Raw genomic sequence first — 19,277 nt, forward strand, 5'->3', positions numbered from 1 at the left:
GGAGGGGGTGGAGAGAGGGAGGGGAAAAACTGGAACAGAAGTGAATGCAAGGGATAATGCTGTAAAAAATTACCCTGGCATGGGTTCTATCAATAAAAAGTTATTAAAAACAAAACAAAACAAAACAAAACAAATGTAGTCTGAGACATGTACTAGCTGTGTGACCCTGGACAAGTCACTTAACCCTATTTGCCTCAATTTCATCATCTATGAAAATGAGCTGGAGAAGGAAATGTCAAACCACTTCAGTTACCTTGCTAATAAAATCCCAAATAAGGTCATAAAAAGTTGGACATGAGTAAAAAAATGACAAAATAACCGAGTGGGTGGTGGTATGAGGGGAAGCTTTAGTATTACCTTAGTTCCCAGTACAGGTTGCATTTAAGAGGCTTCTGACATCTTAGCTAGTTTATTATAAATGACCTTGATGTGGAATGACTGTGCCAAAGGTGTCATCATCTATGGGGGACCTTGGTGTTTCTGGTACTGCTCCTTCCCATTGTCATCAGTTTATATCAGGAGATTCCTTATGAACTTCAAAAGATTCAGCATTACCTATCCCATGGCCCAAATTGTTGATATATAGAATTAGGCAGGTTTTTTCTAGGGAGAAGGAAAGTCCAGGATTTCTGGTCTTTGCTGTCTTGGGTTTTTCTTTGCTACTACTTATGGTCAATGCTAATTTTGTTGTTATTGTTGTATATTTTGCTATATATTTAGTTTAGTTTTTAGTTCTGACTTATGCAGTCTCCACTCATCTTTCAAACTAGAATTATCTAGTAAAAGTCTTAAAGACTTTTAAATGGAAGATTTAAATATTTAAATTATCTAATAAAAGTCCTAAAGACATTTAAATAGAAGATTTAAATATTTAAATAGAATGGAAGATTCTAACAGATGTTTAGAATCTTGCTGCCAAGGGGTAGGACATGGCAGGACCTCTATCTACAAGGTTTGTGACATGGGTTGAGCACATTTTTCTCGTAAAAGGTTACAATATTGTCCCTGTGATTTGATTGGCTGAGAGAGCTAAAGTTCAAACTGTGCCATGCTTGATACAATCTCCAGGTAGCCTCCAGCCATATGGGCATGACTTCCCTGTCATCTAAGGGCATTACAAAAGCCATTCATGTGGAAGCATGGCCCTTCAGATTTGGCAGGTCTCTCAAGACTACATCAGTCACCAACACTCTGCCTTACTGATTGGGAGTTTCTATATGGAGTTACATAGTGGAACATATCTATCCCAAATTGAGTCCTGGAATTTTCTTGTTGAAAATCACTTCTGTGTTATTACTAAGTAAGCCTCCTTTTGCTAATTAAAAAAAAAACTCAGCAGGGAGTTTTTCTAGGGTCTCAGGGCTCTCAAAAACTACTTGCATATATTCCAGTTGGGAATTAGGTGTGATGATGCAGTGAATAGAGCACTGAACTTGGAATTAGGAAGTCTAATCTTCATGAGTTCAAATCTTGCTTCAGACAATAACTGTGTGACCCTGGTCAAGCCACTTAACTTTGTCTGCTTCAGTTTTCTCATCTGTAAAGTGAACTGGAGAGGGACAAACCACTCCAGTATTTTTGCCAAGAAAACTTCAAATGAGGTGATAAAGAGTTGAAAACAGTTGAACAATAATAAATTATTCAGTTGTCCTAAGGTTCTACAGCTTGGTCCCAAATTTACCCCACCAGGGGACAAATTTAATTCCAAATGTCTCAGATTTATAATCACAACTACATTGCTTTCAGCAGTCCCATCTGATTTGAGGTAAGGCTAAGGGTCAATTCACATCAATTCACAGGTCCATCGGTATCTTGGACCACAACATATGGTTTATAATTGAACCTTCAGAGACTAGCAATAACAATAGCATAATTAGAATTTAGTGGCTTATGTTATGAATTGTCTTTGCATGCATTTTCCCTAGTAACATGTGTTCCTTCTGTGTGTGCCCTTCCACATGTTTCATGTAGTTAATTTTTTCCTTACTGATTATTATACTTAATATGTCTTTTCATTCACTTATTATTCATTCATTTAGTATTGAGGGTTGAGAATCTCTTTCTTGGGAGTTAGGAGACATCATCTCTAAGACTTTGAGGAAACAAGACAGGAGAATACAAGGACAGATTTTTCTTATCCCAGGCAGGGTTTTTCTGCCTTTTAAAAAGAGTTGTAGTAAAAACAACAACAACAAAAATAATCCTAGGTGGCACAGTAGATAGAGTGCCAGGCCTGGAGTCAGAAACACCGGAGTCAAATCTAACCTCAGATACCTACAAATTCTGGGACCTTTAATCCCATTTGCCTTAGTTCCCTCATATGTAAGATGAGCTGGAGAAGAAAATGGCAAACTCCTTTAATATATTTGCCAAGAAAATTCTAAATGTGATCATGAAGAATCAGACACGACTGAACAGTAGGAGGTGTGTGTGTGTGTGTGTGTGTGTGTGTGTGTGTGTGTGTGTGTGTGTGAATTTAATGCCTCTGCTCTATTAAAGACAAAAGGATGCTAGTAAATAATTAACAAGTAGCTCTCCAAAAATGTATACACGACACATTTTAAGTTTAATATATACTATTAAAATTTTTTCCACTAAGCCTAGATTATCAGCAAAAACAATAATCAAATCTTGATTTATAGCATTTGCCAGTTTCCAAGCTCAGGTTTTAGAGGATGTAAACCTTGAACTTGGAATAGTTGTGTTCTGGATGATCTCTCTTATAAGTAGTGTTGGGACAGAGGGATGGAGAGGAGGAAGCAGAGTTTTACCAGGAACAATGTTACAAAAAGGAGGGAGGTACATTTTATTATTTGGGACCAAGAGGGACTATTTCAGATATTTAGGATTGGGTTATTAGTTGCCCTTGAGCTAATCTTCATTTACATCATTGTGGTCTTGGTGTGCATTGTTTCTCTGCTTCTGATTTTTCATTGAATTCCTAACTTCTTTCAAGGCTCACCTCCATTACTATCAGGACCATCTTGATTTTCCCAATTGCTTCCCCAATCCTGGAAATTACCTTGTATAGGTCAGTGTCTATATGTTTTGCTTTAATATACATATTTGTTACAAGGGAGGGTTTTGCAAGGGAAAGTTAGATGCTAGATAACTAGCTAAATATGGAATAAAAGAGCATCAATACAAAGAATGAATCCCAATTGGGACCAAGAGGCAGTGACTAAAATTGTTGAGATGTTTAATCTGTTGAAATTAATTTGAGTGTTAATAATCACTAAGCAAGGTTTTTGGTTCAGTAGTTAAAGAGCTAGATTTAGAGTCAGAAAGATGTGCGTTAAAATCCTGGCTTATCTATGTGATCCTGGACAAGTCACTTAACTGCAGTCTCAGTTCCCGCTTCTAAAAAATGGGGATCACAATAACACTTACCTCCCAGGATTCTCTGTGTTAACCTTTTATTTTTTAAAAATTGCAAAATAGATATTTGCCTAATGGTATTGAATCAAAATTAGGGGTTTCCTCATTGCAGCATCTCTTTTTCCTTTGTTGAATTTGTGAAATCATAAGGGAGTAGTTTTGTGGGTTGCTAGGAAATAAATGTCTGAATGGAATAGGAAACTGATTGGTCCTGGTACCCACATACTCCCTAGATCCCAATTTCTTCATCTGTAAAATAAGAAGGTTGGACTAGATCACCTCTGGGATGATAGAGAGCTAGAAAGGTCCTCAAGAGTGATCTAGCCCAACCTTTATGTGTTGCTTGAATGTGTCCCCCTCCACACATTCCCTATGAGCATCCATTCTTCCCACTGAGGTTGTACATACATTTGGAGAAAATATTCCCCAGATTTATGGAGAAAATTAAGATATCCCCTCAACATCAGAGGGGTTGGGGAGCAGCACCTCTTTGATCTGAAAAATCCGTGTAGAATTTTTTGACCTTCCCTTCATACTTGAAAAGGAAGTCTGATTTTTTCTTTTTCTTTTATGGATTGTTTACTGCACTTTATTATAAAATTTGGGTTAAATATTTGGTCATAGGCTCTGTGTTATCTGTTGGCCTTTGAATGGCACCTGCAGCTTCTGCAAAACTCCCCCAAAGTTCCTGTTTAATTTCTTATGTTGATTTGAGATATATCAAAACCTCAGTGGGGAAAGTTGCAATGTGGGAGGGATAACTATGTTTTATTTTTACATTAAAAAGCAAAAAAGTTTGCTTTGAACAAACTGTATCTTCTGGCTCAGAAGGCAACAAACTCAAAGCCGGTGCAACCTCCAATGTGGCTCAGATGAAAACATAATTGGAAAATATTTAACAACATAAATAAAAAATATCATAGAACATAGATAACAACCCTCATGAGTGAAATTCCATTAGCAGCAATGTAATGCTTCTCATTAAACATTCTACTCACCTGTCTGGTCCTTTTATTCCTGGAGTAGATCTTTAAATCCCTAACAACTTTCATATGAATTAGCTTGTCAGATCTGTTTCTCTCAAATCAAATGATTGCATGAGACAATGTAGAAGTGTTTTGTGAACACTATAGAATTGTAGCCATTCATTCAAGTGTCCTACAATGTGCCAGACATTGTGATGAATTAAAGATTCAACGACAGAAATGAAATATAGGCACTGCCTTCAAAGACTTTATATTCTAGAGGCAGAGAAATAGAGACAAAGAGACAGAAAGTCCACAGAAGGTTTCCCTGAAAACTGCTCAATCTTCACTTGCAATTATTCAGTGAATCACCACCCCTGACATTAACTCAAACAGAAAAAAAAAAAAACTCTGAGAAATATTGAAAGACTTTGGGGACCGTGAAAAGAGAGACATAGGCAGGAAAAGGGGGTAGTTTTGTCTGCAAAAACAGACTAGTCAGTTTAACAATCTGGGTTTGGGCTGGCCCTCGACAGCTTGATGGGGGGTTCCTTCTTTTTCCTTAACCCTGAGCTGTGCCTCTGGGTAATGTTAATTAATTCCACCAGGAGGCAATGTTGATCTGTGATTCTACTACCAAGGGACTCCCCAGGAAGCATGGCTCTGTCCCTGGTCAAGTAGAGTCAACTTATAATTGTCCCTTTTAAAAACAGGGATTCTAAACTCGGGGTCTGTGAGTTTATTGTTCTTTAAAATGGATAACAATTTCATAGAATTTATTTCCTTTATAATAAATGTGTATTTTATTTTATATACATTTAAACAATATTTTTCTGAGAAGAGGTGCATTAGCTTTATCAGACTCTGCCCAAGAGGGACCTTGATACACAAAAAATTTAAAGGGAAATAAGAGGGGGAGGTATATCATTGGAAGCTTGATTTGCAAAAATGTCTTATAAGAAAATCACACTTACCATGTTAAACATGTAATGGATAATTTGCCATCTAGGGGAAGGATAGGGAGAAGGCGGGGAACACAAAACACAAAAACACAAGGTTTTGCAAGGGTTAATACTGAAAAATTATCCATGCATATGTTTTTAAAATAAAAAGCTTTAATAAAAAAATAAATAAGATTGAAACATTGAAAAAAAAAAAAGAAAGAAAATCACACTATGTTATCTTTCATGCTCTTCCATACTCTGTTCTCTCCTAAGGTTAGGAAAACAACTGGATTTGCTTTTAGAGGAAGGCCCTGGGTCTGGGCCTGCCATGATGATCTGTATGACTGCCAGGTTAAAGATCTAGAACTGCAAAGGATCTCAAAGGCCATCTAGTCCAACCTCCTCATTGTACTGAGATGAGGAAACCAAGGTCCAGCTGAGTAAAGTGACTATCACACATCCTAGAATCACATTTGCTATTGAGGATTGCTAACAAACTTGTAATCCACTAGGATACCCAGGTTTTTTCTCCCTGAATTGTTGTCAAGCCTATTGATTTCTAACAGAGGTAAGGTACCTTACTTTCTCTTGTGGAACCATTTGCTTTCTTACTGTGCAGAGATGGCTCATTCTCCCTCTCCTGGATCAGCCAGCTGAACACAAGGGATGTACAAGGGGATGATTCTAGACCTAAGGAACAATGGGGAGAGAGGGACAGACAGACAAAGTGATAGAGACAGAGACAAAGAGAGATGGACAGGGAGATAGAAATACTGGCAGGCAGAGACAGACTCAGAGAGACAGGCAGACAGAGATAGAGAGGGACAGGGAGCAGATATTAGCAGACAGAGACAGAGACAGAGGCAGAGATATTTGTAAAGAGACTGAGAGAGAGATAAGCAGACAAAGAGATAAAGACAAAGAAAGAAGGATGGGGAGACAGATTTTGGCAGACACACACACAGAGAAAACAGAGACAGAGATAATGACAAATAGAGACAAATAGAGACAGGCAGACAGAGACACAGACACAGACACATAGAAGGGCATATAGACAAAGACAGAGGAAAAGCTGAAAAAGGGACAGAGAAATAGACACAGAAATACAGAGATAGTGACAGAAAGAGATAGAGACACAGACAGATTCAGAGATAGAAATGATTCACAAAAGGATGGGTTTCAATTGCAATCTGCTTTTCCTCAGCCTCTCCATCTTGGCTCACATCATTTTTCTCATTCTGATCTCTGAAGTCCTAGGGAGTCATTGTTTTTATACCTGCTATTATTATTAGTAGACTTCACTACCTGCATTCAGACCAAAACACACGTTACCCTGACCACTTTTATTTGTGTGACACTGGTTAAACTACAACCTTTCAGGACCTCAATTTCCTCAGTGTAAGTGGTACTCCCTTTGGGTCCCCTCTCTCCAACTCACAGAAGTTTGGTTCTTTGGGGGATGACTTTTCCAGGTTCAAGGTACAGAGTGGGCCCATTCTGCTAAAACTATGGCTCATAAGTCCTCATTAAAGCATTTATATTTTACTAGTTAGCCAGAGGACAAAATTAGCTCAAAGCAAGGCATTTTTTGAGATCACACTACAAAAATAGTAGCCATAAAACATGCCCCACCCATAAAACTAGTTTGCACTGTCCCACAAATAGATATAGCACCAGTGGGAAGAGAAGCATACAATACACCAGTAAAGAGGCACACATTTAGGGAACACACATAGCCCAAGCAATTTCCACCTCTTGCATAGACGTGCCTTGACATCTGGAAAGGGGCTACCTGATGCTGATTCCATTTCTGCCAGATGGGTCACTCATGTGAATTCAGCTCAACTCTCAATGACCAGGGCTAACATGCTCTTCTTCATAAGGCATCTCTATTCCCATGACAGTTAAATGATAATGGTAGAATATTAGGGTTTAGACTCAGGAGGACCTGAGTTCAAATTAAGACTCAGAGAAATCACTTAAAGTTTGCTTTAATTTCCTCATCTACAAAATGAAAATGACAGCACATGCCTCTCAGGGTTTTATGAGGATCAAATGAAATAATAACTGTAAAGTGTGCTTCCCATAATAACCTAGCACTTAAGTCCCATATAACTATTCATTTTTTTTTATTGTGCCTTGACTCACTGAAGTTGCTCCTTTCTGGATTCATGTTTCCTACTGAGCAAGTAGATTCTGCAACAAGATATCTTGGTCAATGAGGTTGATAAAGTGAGGAGAGAAGATCGGAAAAGAGAGAAATGTCCTCTCACCAAGAATGATTCCCTCTCAATGCTAAGTTCTTTTTCCATATCTGATTCATTTCTTTACTGTCTGAATGTACCCTACTCAGGATCATCAGCTAAATGTTGCAGCAAATCTAAACCATTATTGATCAGAGAAATGTAAATTAAGGCAACACTGAGGTACCACTATACACTTCTCAGATTGTGAAGGGAAAAGATAACGATGAATGTTGGAGGGGATGTGAGAAAACTGGGACACTGATACATTGTTGATGGAACTGTGAACGGATCCAACAATTCTGGAGAGCAATTTGGAACTATGCTCAAAAAGTTATCAAACTGTGCACACCCTTTGATCCAGCAATGTCTCTACTGATCCTAGTGATTTTAAAGGAGGGAAAGGGACCTGTATGTTTGTGGCAGCCCTTTTCATAATGTCAAGAAACTGAAAACTGAATGGATGCCCATCAATTGGAGAATGGCGGAATAAGTTATGGTGTATGAATGTTATGGAATATTATTGTTATGTAAGAACTGACCAGCAGGATGATTTCAGATAGGCCTTGAGAGACTTACATGAACTGATGGTAAGTGAAGTGAGTAGAACCAAGAGAACATTGCATCCAGCAACAATAAGATTATACAATAGACCAACTGTAATGAACGGGACTCTTTTCAACAACAAGATGATTGAGGCAAGTTCTAATAGACTTGAGAGCCATCTGCACCCAGAGAAAGAACTGTAGGGATTGCATGTGGATCACAATATAGTATTTTCACCTTTTTTATTGTTGTGTGCTTATATCTTGTTTTCTTATTTTTCCTTTTTGATCTGATTTTTCTTGTGCACCATGATAATTTTTGAAAGAATTGCACATGTTTAACATATTGGATTACATGCTGTCTAAGGGAGGGAGTTGGGGGGAGAAGGGAAGGAAAAAAATTTGGAACACAAGGTTTTGCAAAGATAAATGTTGAAAATTATGCATTTGTTTAGAAAATAAACAGCTTTAATCAAAAGAAAAAAAGAAAAATTGTCACATAGTTTTAAAAAACCATGCAGCAGACAGAACACCAGACTTGGAGTCAAAAAGACCTGAGTTCAAATTTAACCTCAGATTTTTTTTTGTGCCTTGACTCACTGAAGTTGCTTCTTTCTGGATTCATGTTTCCTACTGAGCAAGTAGATTCTGCAACAAGATACCTTGGTCAATGAGGTTGATAAAGTGAGGAGAGAAGATCGGAAAAGAGAGAAATGTCCTCTCACCAAGAATGATTCCCTCTCAATGCTAAGTTCTTTTTTCCATATCTGATTCATTTCTTAACTGCCTGAGTGCACCCTACTCAGAATCATCAGCTAAATGTTGATTTAGCCTTAATCCTTGCCTCAGTTTCCTCATCTGTAAAACAAGATAGAGAGGGAAATGGCAAGCCACTCCAGCATCTTTGGCAAAAAAATCCCAAATTGGAGTTATGAAGAGTAGGACAGGACAGAAAAATGATTGAACAACAACAACCCTGATCAGAAAGAAATGTCTTCTGCATAGTCTGTTGGAGTGATTTTGCTTGAGAGTGTCTTGATTTTTAAATGACCACTAGGGGGCCCCCAATGGCCAGTTGCCCTCTAATTCCACAAAACTTGTTTGAAAAAATTCTTTTCACCTTATATAGGAATAACAAAGTGTAAACACTTCTTTAATGTATTTAATAATTTGATGTTTCATTGTTTCTGAATATTTTAATTTTTTAAAATGTATTTTAATGTGCTTCGCAAATCTTAATGCAACATATAAATGCTAGTTATTGTTATAATGATAATAATCTGCCTCTTACAGTCTACAACTGTAAAATCAAACTAATCAGCTGGGTTGGGAGATCAGTTATTCAGAGACTTCCTCTGTTCAATCCCCATTGAAATTTAAAAGGGAGGGCACTAGAAGACTTCTAAGATCTTTTCCAGTTCTAGACCTATATTACATGGGGAAAGCAAAAATCTAGGCATGTGACACAGAGATTTGAGATTTTCTCATGGATATTACCCAAGTAAGGTTGAATGAGATACAGAAAGGTTTTAGTAAATATATAGCTCAATGTACCCCACTTTGGCTCAGACATGCTATATGCTCACCCAGAAGAGTCCCAGATTACAGAAATGGGACTTCTTCAGAGATGGGACTCTGGAGAAGTAGAACCTGACTTTGAGATCCAGTTCTTTGGAGGCCAACTGAGGGAAATATTTATGATAACAAGGATAGAAGAATTGTATACATAATAATAGCTAACATTTATAGAGCACATTAAGGTTTTCAGAGCTCTTTATAAATATTATCTTCTCTGATCCTCACAACAACCCTAGGAATATTATAAAACATTTTACAGTTAGTGGAAATGAGACTAATAGGTTAGGTGACTTGCCCAGGGTCACATAGCTAGTATGTTTACCATTATCCTGTAGGATAAAAAAATAATAAAATAACATCTTACTATAGCTCTCTTAAATAGAAACTTTGCTGGTCTCTTTTTCCCACAAGGTGGCAGGAGTGTTCAAATCATAATTTTACTTGGCCTCTAGTGTCCATTTGATATAGGATAAAGTAGGAAGGGCTCTGGCAATCCCAGACAGGTGGACCTGGAGACCACAAGAAGGTTTTTTGGTTTTGGTTATTTTTAAATATCAAAACATTTAAGTTGTCTTGAACCTGATAGGATTAACATAACCACAGTCCTGAGGTAAAGGTAAAGAAGAATAAAGGTTCATTGTAGGAGGAATTCACAGATCATCTCATGGGCACCAAAGGGCCCCCTAGGTAGTGTGCTACATAGAGTGCTGAACTTGGAATCCGTAAGACCTAAGTTTGGAACCTTCCTTCTTTAACCAATTATTAGCTGTGTGTGGGCAAGTCACTAGCTGCTTTCAGCTTTAGTTTTGTCATCTATAAAATGGAATAACAAAAGCTCCTACCTACTTCAGTGTTATGAGGATCAAATGAAATTTTAAAAATGTACATATATAATGCTTTGCAAAACCAAAAGCATTTTATGTATCATTTAAATATTATATATATATATTTATATTATATGTATTTAGAGGATAATCTAGTACAATACCAGATCTTTAAGAATTAATTCACTATAAGATGTTAGTAATGACATTCAGTGGGTTAATGTTTTGCCCTTCCTGGGGCTACATGCACTCTCACAGAAAGTAATTTGTCAGTCCAACTGAAGTTCTAGGGATAGAATTCTAACTTTGTGTGGTAATATGTAAATACCAACTATTATTATCATCATAATCTAGTCCAGTCTTCCCCTAGATAAATAAAAGATAAATAAAAAACAGGCACAGAGTACTAACTTAGTGTCCAAGATCACAAGGAGTATGAAGGTGGGATTTGAATCCAGATCCTGTGACTTTCTGATGAATTCCATTTCCATTTGGTAATCATGGGTAAAGAATAGTGGGAGTGGGGGTGGGGGAGGCTCTGTAAAGCTTCTCTGTAAAAGCTTCTATGTAAATACATAGAAGATATGTATCATCTTTTCCCCTTCCCCTAATAACAGCAAACAGCAACAGCTGTTTTTACCTTCCCTGCAGGAAATTAACTCGGAAAACAGGTATGGGAGAAACTCCTTCCTGAGGGGGCTTCTGTCTGTCTTATAAAACTGTCAGGGAAGCAGTATTCAAGCACCTTAAATGATTGATCTGGAGAAGGAGGGACAGAGGTGTGGGGGCAGAATGGTCAGACCGACTTTGCAAGTTGTGGCAAGTGGCAAAGGATGCAACAGATGAATTTGGGCTGGGGAGCTATACATACTCTCCCCAAGTAAATGCCCTAAATACACCACTGCAATTGTTTTGAGATTCTCTGCCTTGGGTGATGGGGAGTAGTTTGAAACCATTTTCTCTATTCCAGCTTTTCTCTTCTTCAGCATCTAGTTATAAGCTCATTCTTTATTTGGGATGGGGGTGGGGGGGAGATTGGTGGAGATAAGCTCAGTCTGAAGGAGGGGCTAAGGGAAATGGATCAGCCACAGGTATACAATGACATGGAAGTGAGAAGAAAGAGCCTGGACCGGAAATAGAGATTGAAAAAAAAATCTCATCAATAGAAAATGTTAGTCATGTCCCTGGCTGAATAAAAGGACTTATTTCCTCCTCTTCTTTAGAAAATGTCTTCTGAAAGCAAAACTTTTGGGGATCATTTGCATTTGACTTACCTATGGGGTTTGGAATAACTTAGTTTAAAGCTGACCTCAGCCTTAACTGGCTGTGTGACCTGGGGAAGCTAGTTAATACCTTAGTTTCCTCATCTGTGAAATGGCATACTAACTAAACCTACTCCATGGTTGTGAAATAACAACAAAATAATGAATGTAACAAATTTTGCAAACTATACAATGATAATATAAATGCCAGGTTTGATTACAGGGATAGAAATCTTTTAATCTGGAAACAATTGTTTTTATTATAAGGTTTTTATTTACAAGATATATGCATGGGTAATTTTTCAGCACTGACCCTTGCAAAACCTTCTGTTCCAACTGGAAACAATTGTTTTAGACATTTCAATCATCATAGGATCAGATTTAGGGTTGAAAAAAAGCTTAGAGATCACTTTTGTAATTTTACAGATAAGAAAACTGAGGCTTGAAGAGGTTACATAATAGCAGTGTTAGAACTTGAATCCACCTATGATTCCAAATCCAATCTTTCTGCTGCTTGGGCAAACTGCTTCCTACTCATGGAACCTATCCAAGGTATCCAAGAACTATAATTTGTCACTTGGACCTCATGCCAAAATTTGGGATATGTAACTATTCAGCTCGAAAATATGGGGTTTTAAACTTGGGCTTCAGGTCGGGGTGGGGAGGAGGTTCTATGACCGTGTAACTTTTTAATATTTTAAAAACCATCTTGCAACATAATTGGATTTCTTTGTAAGCCTATGCATTTTATTTTAGAAAAATACCATTCTCAGAAGGAATCCATAGGTTTTACCAGACTTCTTTAAATGAAAACTAAAATACATCTCTGAGATATCACTTCACACGCTGGAGAGGAGTCATTCGTGCCCTCTATTTTCCTCATGCCTCTGAGATTAAAATAGAGAAATGCTTTGAACTAGGGGCTCCACATTGGTTCAGGAGCAATGATAATATTAATAACTAGCATATATGTAGTATACAAATCACTTTGTGGCTTACAAACTCGTATGTTCTTCACAAGAACTCTGTAAAGTAGAAACTTGTTATAATCCCCATTTTACAGATGAGAAAACGGAAGTTGATAGTTAAGTGAGTTACTTATGATCACAGAGATAGGAAGTGTCTGAAGCAGGATTTGAATTTAGGTTTTTCTGACTCCAAGCACTCTCTTCTGTTAGACCATCTATCAGTATTGTTTTAAAGCCCTGAGTCTTTGGAATTTGTAACTGATATTGAATACCTTTCTTTCTTCTTTCAAAGGGGCAGATCCCCACTCTGTAAGTGATTTAGATTTGTTGATGATAGCTCTCTGAATTTGCATACACTAGGAAAGAAGGACTTCCTCAAGGAGACTTGGAAGATTACTTGTTAAACTGAGTTCCAGTTTGTTTTGAGAAGTATGAAGAGGTCCAGAGAAGTCATCAGTCTGAATAGGGAAGCAGCTTTTGAATAATTGAAAAACAACTGTTTCCAAGGACTAGTCCCTCAAAAGGACCCCTCTTCCTTACAGATCTGCTGCTCACGCACCCAGACATTCCAAGTAACCTGGGAAGAGACTGGGAAGAGCTATTTGGAAGTTTGGATAGCATGGGGAGAAAAGTGATGGGGTGGGTTGGCTCTGAACACACCCTTTTGCCTTCCCTCCCAGCTTCCTACCACCCCTCCCCCAAGTGAAATGTGGGGCTGGCCCTTCTCTGTCTGTGTCCCCATTGGCTGGCAAAGCAGCAAGGGGGGATTTAAAAAAGGAGAAAGTGCTGGGAGAGGGACTGGAGCCCGGGAGTGCTGAAAGGTTTGGTTGCCCCCACCCTAGCTGGCACCATGAAGTTCCCACTGGTCCTTTGCCTGCTGTGCCCACTGGTCCAGGTTGCTTTCCACTCTGTGCAAGGGTGGCAGGCCTTCAAGAATGATGCTACGGAAATCATCCCTGAGCTCAGTGAGCACCCTGAGCCTCCACCTGATCTGTCGAACAGCAATAACAAGACGATGAACCGGGCGGAGAATGGAGGGAGATACCCACATCACCCCTTGGAGCCCAAAGGTATTCAAAGTACAATAACCCAAGACAGAAAGGGGGAGAGGGTTGTCCTTTATGAGGGCCCCTGTGTCTAGATGCTGTTATATTCATCAGGGTTTCAGAACCATTAATGATATTGGGGAAGCCATTCTTCCCATCACTAGGGGATGTCTAACTGCCTAACCATAGTTAGTGCCATAGTTCTCCATCCCACCACTCCTGGGTGGTCTGGTAGCTGGGAAAGTTGTCAAATTTCCTTCTTTATAGAACTTTTAAAGAATGGAGGAGACAACCCTCTCTTTTAGACCCACTAAATGCTCCAGGGGAGCTGGCAAGGGAAGCTACCTGCAGCATCAGGGTTTGGCCACCACAATATGAGGTAGAGCAAAGAGTTGTCGCCCCAGGACACAGCAACTATGACAGATGTGCTTCGCAGCATAATTATTGGTTGCTGGTGAAGATGGAGTAAAAGGAATATAAATGGTGATAGGAACTTTAGAACTGGGAGGAATTTCAGAGACCACCCAGTCCATTTTATATATGAGAAAACTATGGACCACAGATGTGAATTAACTTGCCCATGGTTACACAAGTAGTAAATAGCAGGTTTTCTGATTCCAAATTTAGAGTATTTTTTTATTATACCTTGTAACTCTGAGCAAAGTACAGGAGCCAGAAGCTCAGCTTCTGAGAAGCAGAAGACTAGTGGAGTATAAGGATCAGGACAAAACAAACCAACAAAAAACAAAATCCCAACACAACAACAATCCTTTCTTTACAGGCAGGGTAGAAAGAAAAAGTCTACCTTAAAAATCTACCTTAGTGAACTAGTGCTAGGGGAGGGAAACATGGGGGGAGGGTCTGGGTCTATCCAGTATTCAGTGAGAATTTCAGATTTTGTCTTAGCAAGATCAGAAAAGTAATCCTTTGTACTTAAAGGTTTTTTCCCATGGTTCCTGGCCTCTATGGCTTCTCTTCCTCCCTCCCACCCACAGCATAAAGATATTTTAGCAGTAATTATAGTAAGCATGGGGCATGTTGAATTGTGTTCCATTTAACAAATCCTCAAACTTAATCTAGGGCTACAAGTCAGAAGGAAATCTTATCTGAGAGATTGTCAGATTAGCAATCAGAAAGACTGGGGCTGTAAGGCCCTATGAGATCAGCCACAGACAAACCATCTCAGTGGAAGAGAAGGAATTGCAAGTGATTTCTCTTCCATGTATGTTTGGGATAAGGGGATCCATCTAGCCATATTCAGAGGTCTCCAGGAAAGGGAAGCCCACAGGATGGGATTGTTCTGGTTCTCAACTTCCCTGGGCAGAAGGAAAACAGGAACAGGAAAATAGTTCTAGATCCTGAGGATACAGCATTTAGGAATTAAGTGGGGCAGGAGATGATTTCTGAATTCTGCCCAATGTAGTCCAAACTCCAAAAAGGCCTTTTGAAAATGACCATAGCTGCCATTTTTTAGTGTACTTACAAAATGCCTTATGTACAACTTCAAACCCCTGTGAGGTCAGTGCTACAGATATCTGTATTCCCATTTTACAGATTCTGCAAACCTAAAGTCTAGTGGAAGAGGGGTCTCTGGGTTTACATGAGTAAACATGCTTGCCCTGAGAATCCTACCACTCAAAATACCATCTCCTTCTCTACAGAGGAGGAAGTACCTAAAGTGGACTGCACTATTCTTAGCTCTAGAAGCCTCTTTCCCTAGGCAAAAACAGGCCACCCCCACACTCTGCAACCCCAGCTCTTAACTAGGAAGGAGTACAACCTGGTGAGGGAAACCAAATAAAAGCACTTAGGGGCTAAAGCTAACACTACTGCCCACAGGTCCTCTCTCTGGCTTGAAGCTTCTGGGTTTCTGGCATAATCTTGGGGGAAGACTTTCTCATTCCCTCTTGCTTTCAATCCTGGGGATCATTTTTCAATACCCCCTCTCAGCAATCAGTTCAGCTGTTCTTTGTCTGAAAGAGTTCAGAGCTCAACCCAAAAGCAAGAGGTATGGCCATCCCACAGAGAAAGCATCACATTCCCGGCCTTCCCTGGGACTCAGACACCCCATTTTAAAAAAATAAGCCTCTTATTACTACAGACCTAAAGATATGAATTCAGATCTGGAAGGACCTCACAAGCCTAACCCTGTCATTTTACAGATAAGGAAACTGAGGCCCAGAGATTAAGTGACTTGCCTTAAGTCACACAGACAATAAGCTTCCAAGAAGAGGTTTGAACTCTGATTCCAACATATCATTCATTGGTTTTTAATCAAGCTCAGCTCCCTTTCTTGGTTTTAGCTTATGATTTTTAGAGTGCTTTACCTGTTTTGAGCCTTGCAATGAGACAGGTACTACTAATACCTTTTTTCTTGGAGACAGAGAGGTTACTTTTCAGGTAGGAAGTGTCTGAGGATTATTTTGTTCACTATGCAACCAAGATGCCTATACTTGGAAAGAATGAAGTGCCTTCTTCTTCAACCCTGGGACTTGAAACCTTAATGTTTCTCTCAGGGGGAATAAACAACTCTCCCCTATTTCCCTACCAAGTTCATCTATAGAACTTATATTATTCCTAAAGCCCCATTTCTGTCCCCTACTTCCAGCTCCCACTCTCATAGCCATCAATCTCTGTATCCTGCTTTGCTTCCCTGTACAAGTTCAGTTGCTCCTATGTCCATAATGATTTCCTTTCTCTGTTTTAGTTTCCTGTGAGACTTTCAGGACAGAATAAACAAGGCTGGATTCTCTCTGCCTTGATGTGTAAAGGAATAGAGGGATTTGGCACCTTTAAAACTGGGGAAAAGAGTTCAGCTAAACTGGGCTGGGGGGAGGAGAGGATGCTCATAACACACCACAGTAAACATTTTCCCATTGAAATGGTTCCCACATCTGCTGAACAACCAGTGCTAGAATTCTGTCCTTGATAATCCTTTTTTATCCCTTCTCTGGTGGACAGGAGTCACTGTTAAGTTAAATCCTCTCGGCATCTGGGGGAAGGGATTTGGGAGCAGGCTAGAATCAGGCAAGAGGGGCTTGGTGCGCCCAGAAAACTATCTGAGGCAGGATGGATGAGACAGGCGTCATTAGCTGGTTTGAGTGACCCAAAGTGGTTTGCTTTTGGGACTTTCCCAAGATGTTTTCGGGGACAATCCAGTTAGTTTCAAAAACGCAGTGGTCACTGACAGCCCTACAGCTACACAGGTCAAAGTGCAGGGCATCCTTTGACCAAAAGGAAATAATGTGACTTGAACGATGGGCTCGAGGAAAGAGGCTCCTAGGGTTGGTGGGAGGGGGCAGAGGCCGGTGGGGAGGGCAGCGCTTGCTGCATGCAGTGGTCAGTGGAGAGGTCAGGGAAGCTCCAGCCGTCTCCGGCTCTTCTCGCCTGTCACTAGCGCGCTCCTTCCCCTTGTCCCCACAGACGCCTCGGATTACAGCTGCCGGGAGCTGCATTTCACCCGCTACATCACCGACGGGCCCTGCCGCAGCGCCAAGCCGGTCACCGAACTGGTGTGCTCGGGCCAGTGCGGGCCAGCGCACCTGCAGCCCAACGCCATCGGGCGCAAATGGTTGTGGCGCCAGAGCGCCGCGGACTACCGCTGCATCCCGGACCGCTACCGCACGCAGCGCGTCCAGCTGCTGTGCCCGGGGGGCGAGGAGGCTCGGACTCACAAGATCCGTGTCGTGATCTCCTGCAAGTGCAAGCGCTACACCCGTTTCCACAACCAGTCCGAGCTCAAGGACTTCGGCAAGGAGGCCGCTCGGCCCCCCAAGAACAAGAAGCCCCGGCTGTCCCGGATCCGGAGCGGCAAGGCCAAACAGCCCGAGCTGGAGAATGCCTACTAGGGCGCCCGACACCTTGCCCCGGCTCGTTCCACCCTCCCAACGCGCCAGAGCCGAAGCCGCCCTCCAACGGCGTCGGGGGCTTTGTTTCTTTGTTTTATTTTCTTGCCTGAAGCCCGGGTAGGCAGGGTCTGTCTCCCCAAATCCCGAAGCCAGAACCTTCTGTCGCAGAGGCTGAGGTGGACAGGTAGACAGTCCACTGGACACCTGGGAGGGGATCGAGCAGCGTGGAGCAGCCACGTGAAGGGGCGGGAGGACTCCTGCCAGCCTTTCTGGGAAAGGGAGTGCTGGGCCTCCAAGACACCCCCAGACCCACCAGCACTACCATAGGAATTTGGAGGGGAGATTCTCTTCACTGTCCCATCTCTTCTGCCAACTTGCTCATACCCCAAGAATTAAAAGAGAGGGCTTTGGAACGAATAAAGGGTATATTAAGGTTGGAACTTTGCAACCTTCAGCAGTATTTATCATCTACTGATTAGAAAAGAAAGTGACCTGAGATTAGTCCCCCTTTGGCTCCTGGTCCCAATTCCATTTGAAGGCCTTTTTGGTGCAATATCAGGTTGTCAAAAAGGAAAACTCCACCTTTAAAGAGGAAGGGGACAGAAATTAGCCCTGTAAGACATAGACAACTTTAAGAATCTAAGCTATGAGATCATCTCTCCCTTCTTCCAAAACCTAGATAAGTTCACTAATGTTCACAGAGGATGGAGAGAAGGTCTCTTTCACAGCCTGCTTTCCAGTTCAGTTTTAAGCAAAACCTTCCCACTCCAGGGGAATATAGCTTGCAAAGCTTGTGAACTTTCATTTTTAGCCACCAGTGAATTGTCAGGGCAAGGAGATAAGCTAACGCCCAACACTAAGAGCAGGGAAGGGGAGGAACAAAATATTAGGTTTTTTGGAGTAAGCCCAGAGTGAGGGGTGTTGGGGAAAACAGCTGGAGAAATCTGTGGCCCTCTTTCCCCAAAGAACAGTTCTATTCTGACCTAACACTTTCTTTCTTATGGTAACTTCTGCAAAGTTCTCTTGTGACTTCACTACCCTCCCAGCCCTTTCCCTTCCCTGCCCCACTACCTGGGGTCTGTCCACAGGCCTTCTTAGCAGAGACCAGTGTTGGTTCAATGTAAAAGATGAGCCAGTTGAAAGGCCTGGTCCATGCACATGTAGTTCACTGGCACACTCATATCCTGAAAATAGCTTAACACCATGCATACATGTGTTGACGCTCCTTTCATTAAAAGATTATTATTGGAAAAGAAAAATAACAAAAAAAAATTGCAACTGCTGTACATATGCTGAAAAACCACAAAATGAAATAACTATAGTCCAAAAATCTTTTGACAAAACATTTTCAAAATTTTCTGTATAGTTTTAAAAATGTTTTGGGGTGTGTGTGTGTGTGTATGTGTGTGTGTTTGTATATATATATGTGTGTGTGTTTTTTAAGTGTATTCAATGTGAAAGCCTGCAGGTCTGGTAGCTTGCATTTGCAGTCCCTCCAGGTGGGACCCTGACGCAGGAATGAAAGTAATTGTTTTTAAAAGAATAAGTTACATATTTATTTTCTTGTTTAAGTTATTTATGCAAAAGTATTTTTCTCATAGAGAAAAAATTAATATTGCTTTATGAAATAACAGTCTTGTCTTTCAGGATTCCAAATGTATTGTTAATAAAGACAA

The 19,277-nt window shown here is 40.4% G+C and overlaps 1 protein-coding gene across 1 annotated transcript; it reads left to right on the forward strand.

Moving 5' to 3' along the window:
- Positions 1-13,229: 13,229 nt before the first annotated feature.
- SOST (sclerostin) lies at positions 13,230-18,975 on the forward strand. The gene is made up of 2 exons (XM_051992031.1): positions 13,230-13,777; positions 17,177-18,975. The coding sequence occupies exons 1-2, from the start codon at positions 13,558-13,560 to the stop codon at positions 17,599-17,601; spliced, it is 645 nt and encodes a 214-aa protein (XP_051847991.1). The 5' UTR covers positions 13,230-13,557; the 3' UTR covers positions 17,602-18,975.
- The last annotated feature ends 302 nt before the right edge of the window (positions 18,976-19,277 follow it).

The sequence above is a fragment of the Antechinus flavipes genome, chromosome 4, assembly GCF_016432865.1.
Source record: "Antechinus flavipes isolate AdamAnt ecotype Samford, QLD, Australia chromosome 4, AdamAnt_v2, whole genome shotgun sequence".
Taxonomy (NCBI): domain Eukaryota; kingdom Metazoa; phylum Chordata; class Mammalia; order Dasyuromorphia; family Dasyuridae; genus Antechinus; species Antechinus flavipes.

Excerpts from the sequence above, each read along its gene's own strand:
- SOST (XM_051992031.1), top strand. The coding sequence starts at position 13,558 with ATGAAGTTCCCACTGGTCCTTTGCCTGCTGTGCCCACTGGTCCAGGTT. Across the intron at positions 13,778-17,176 it reads TCACCCCTTGGAGCCCAAAG|ACGCCTCGGATTACAGCTGC; the intron begins GTATTCAAAGTA and ends TTGTCCCCACAG.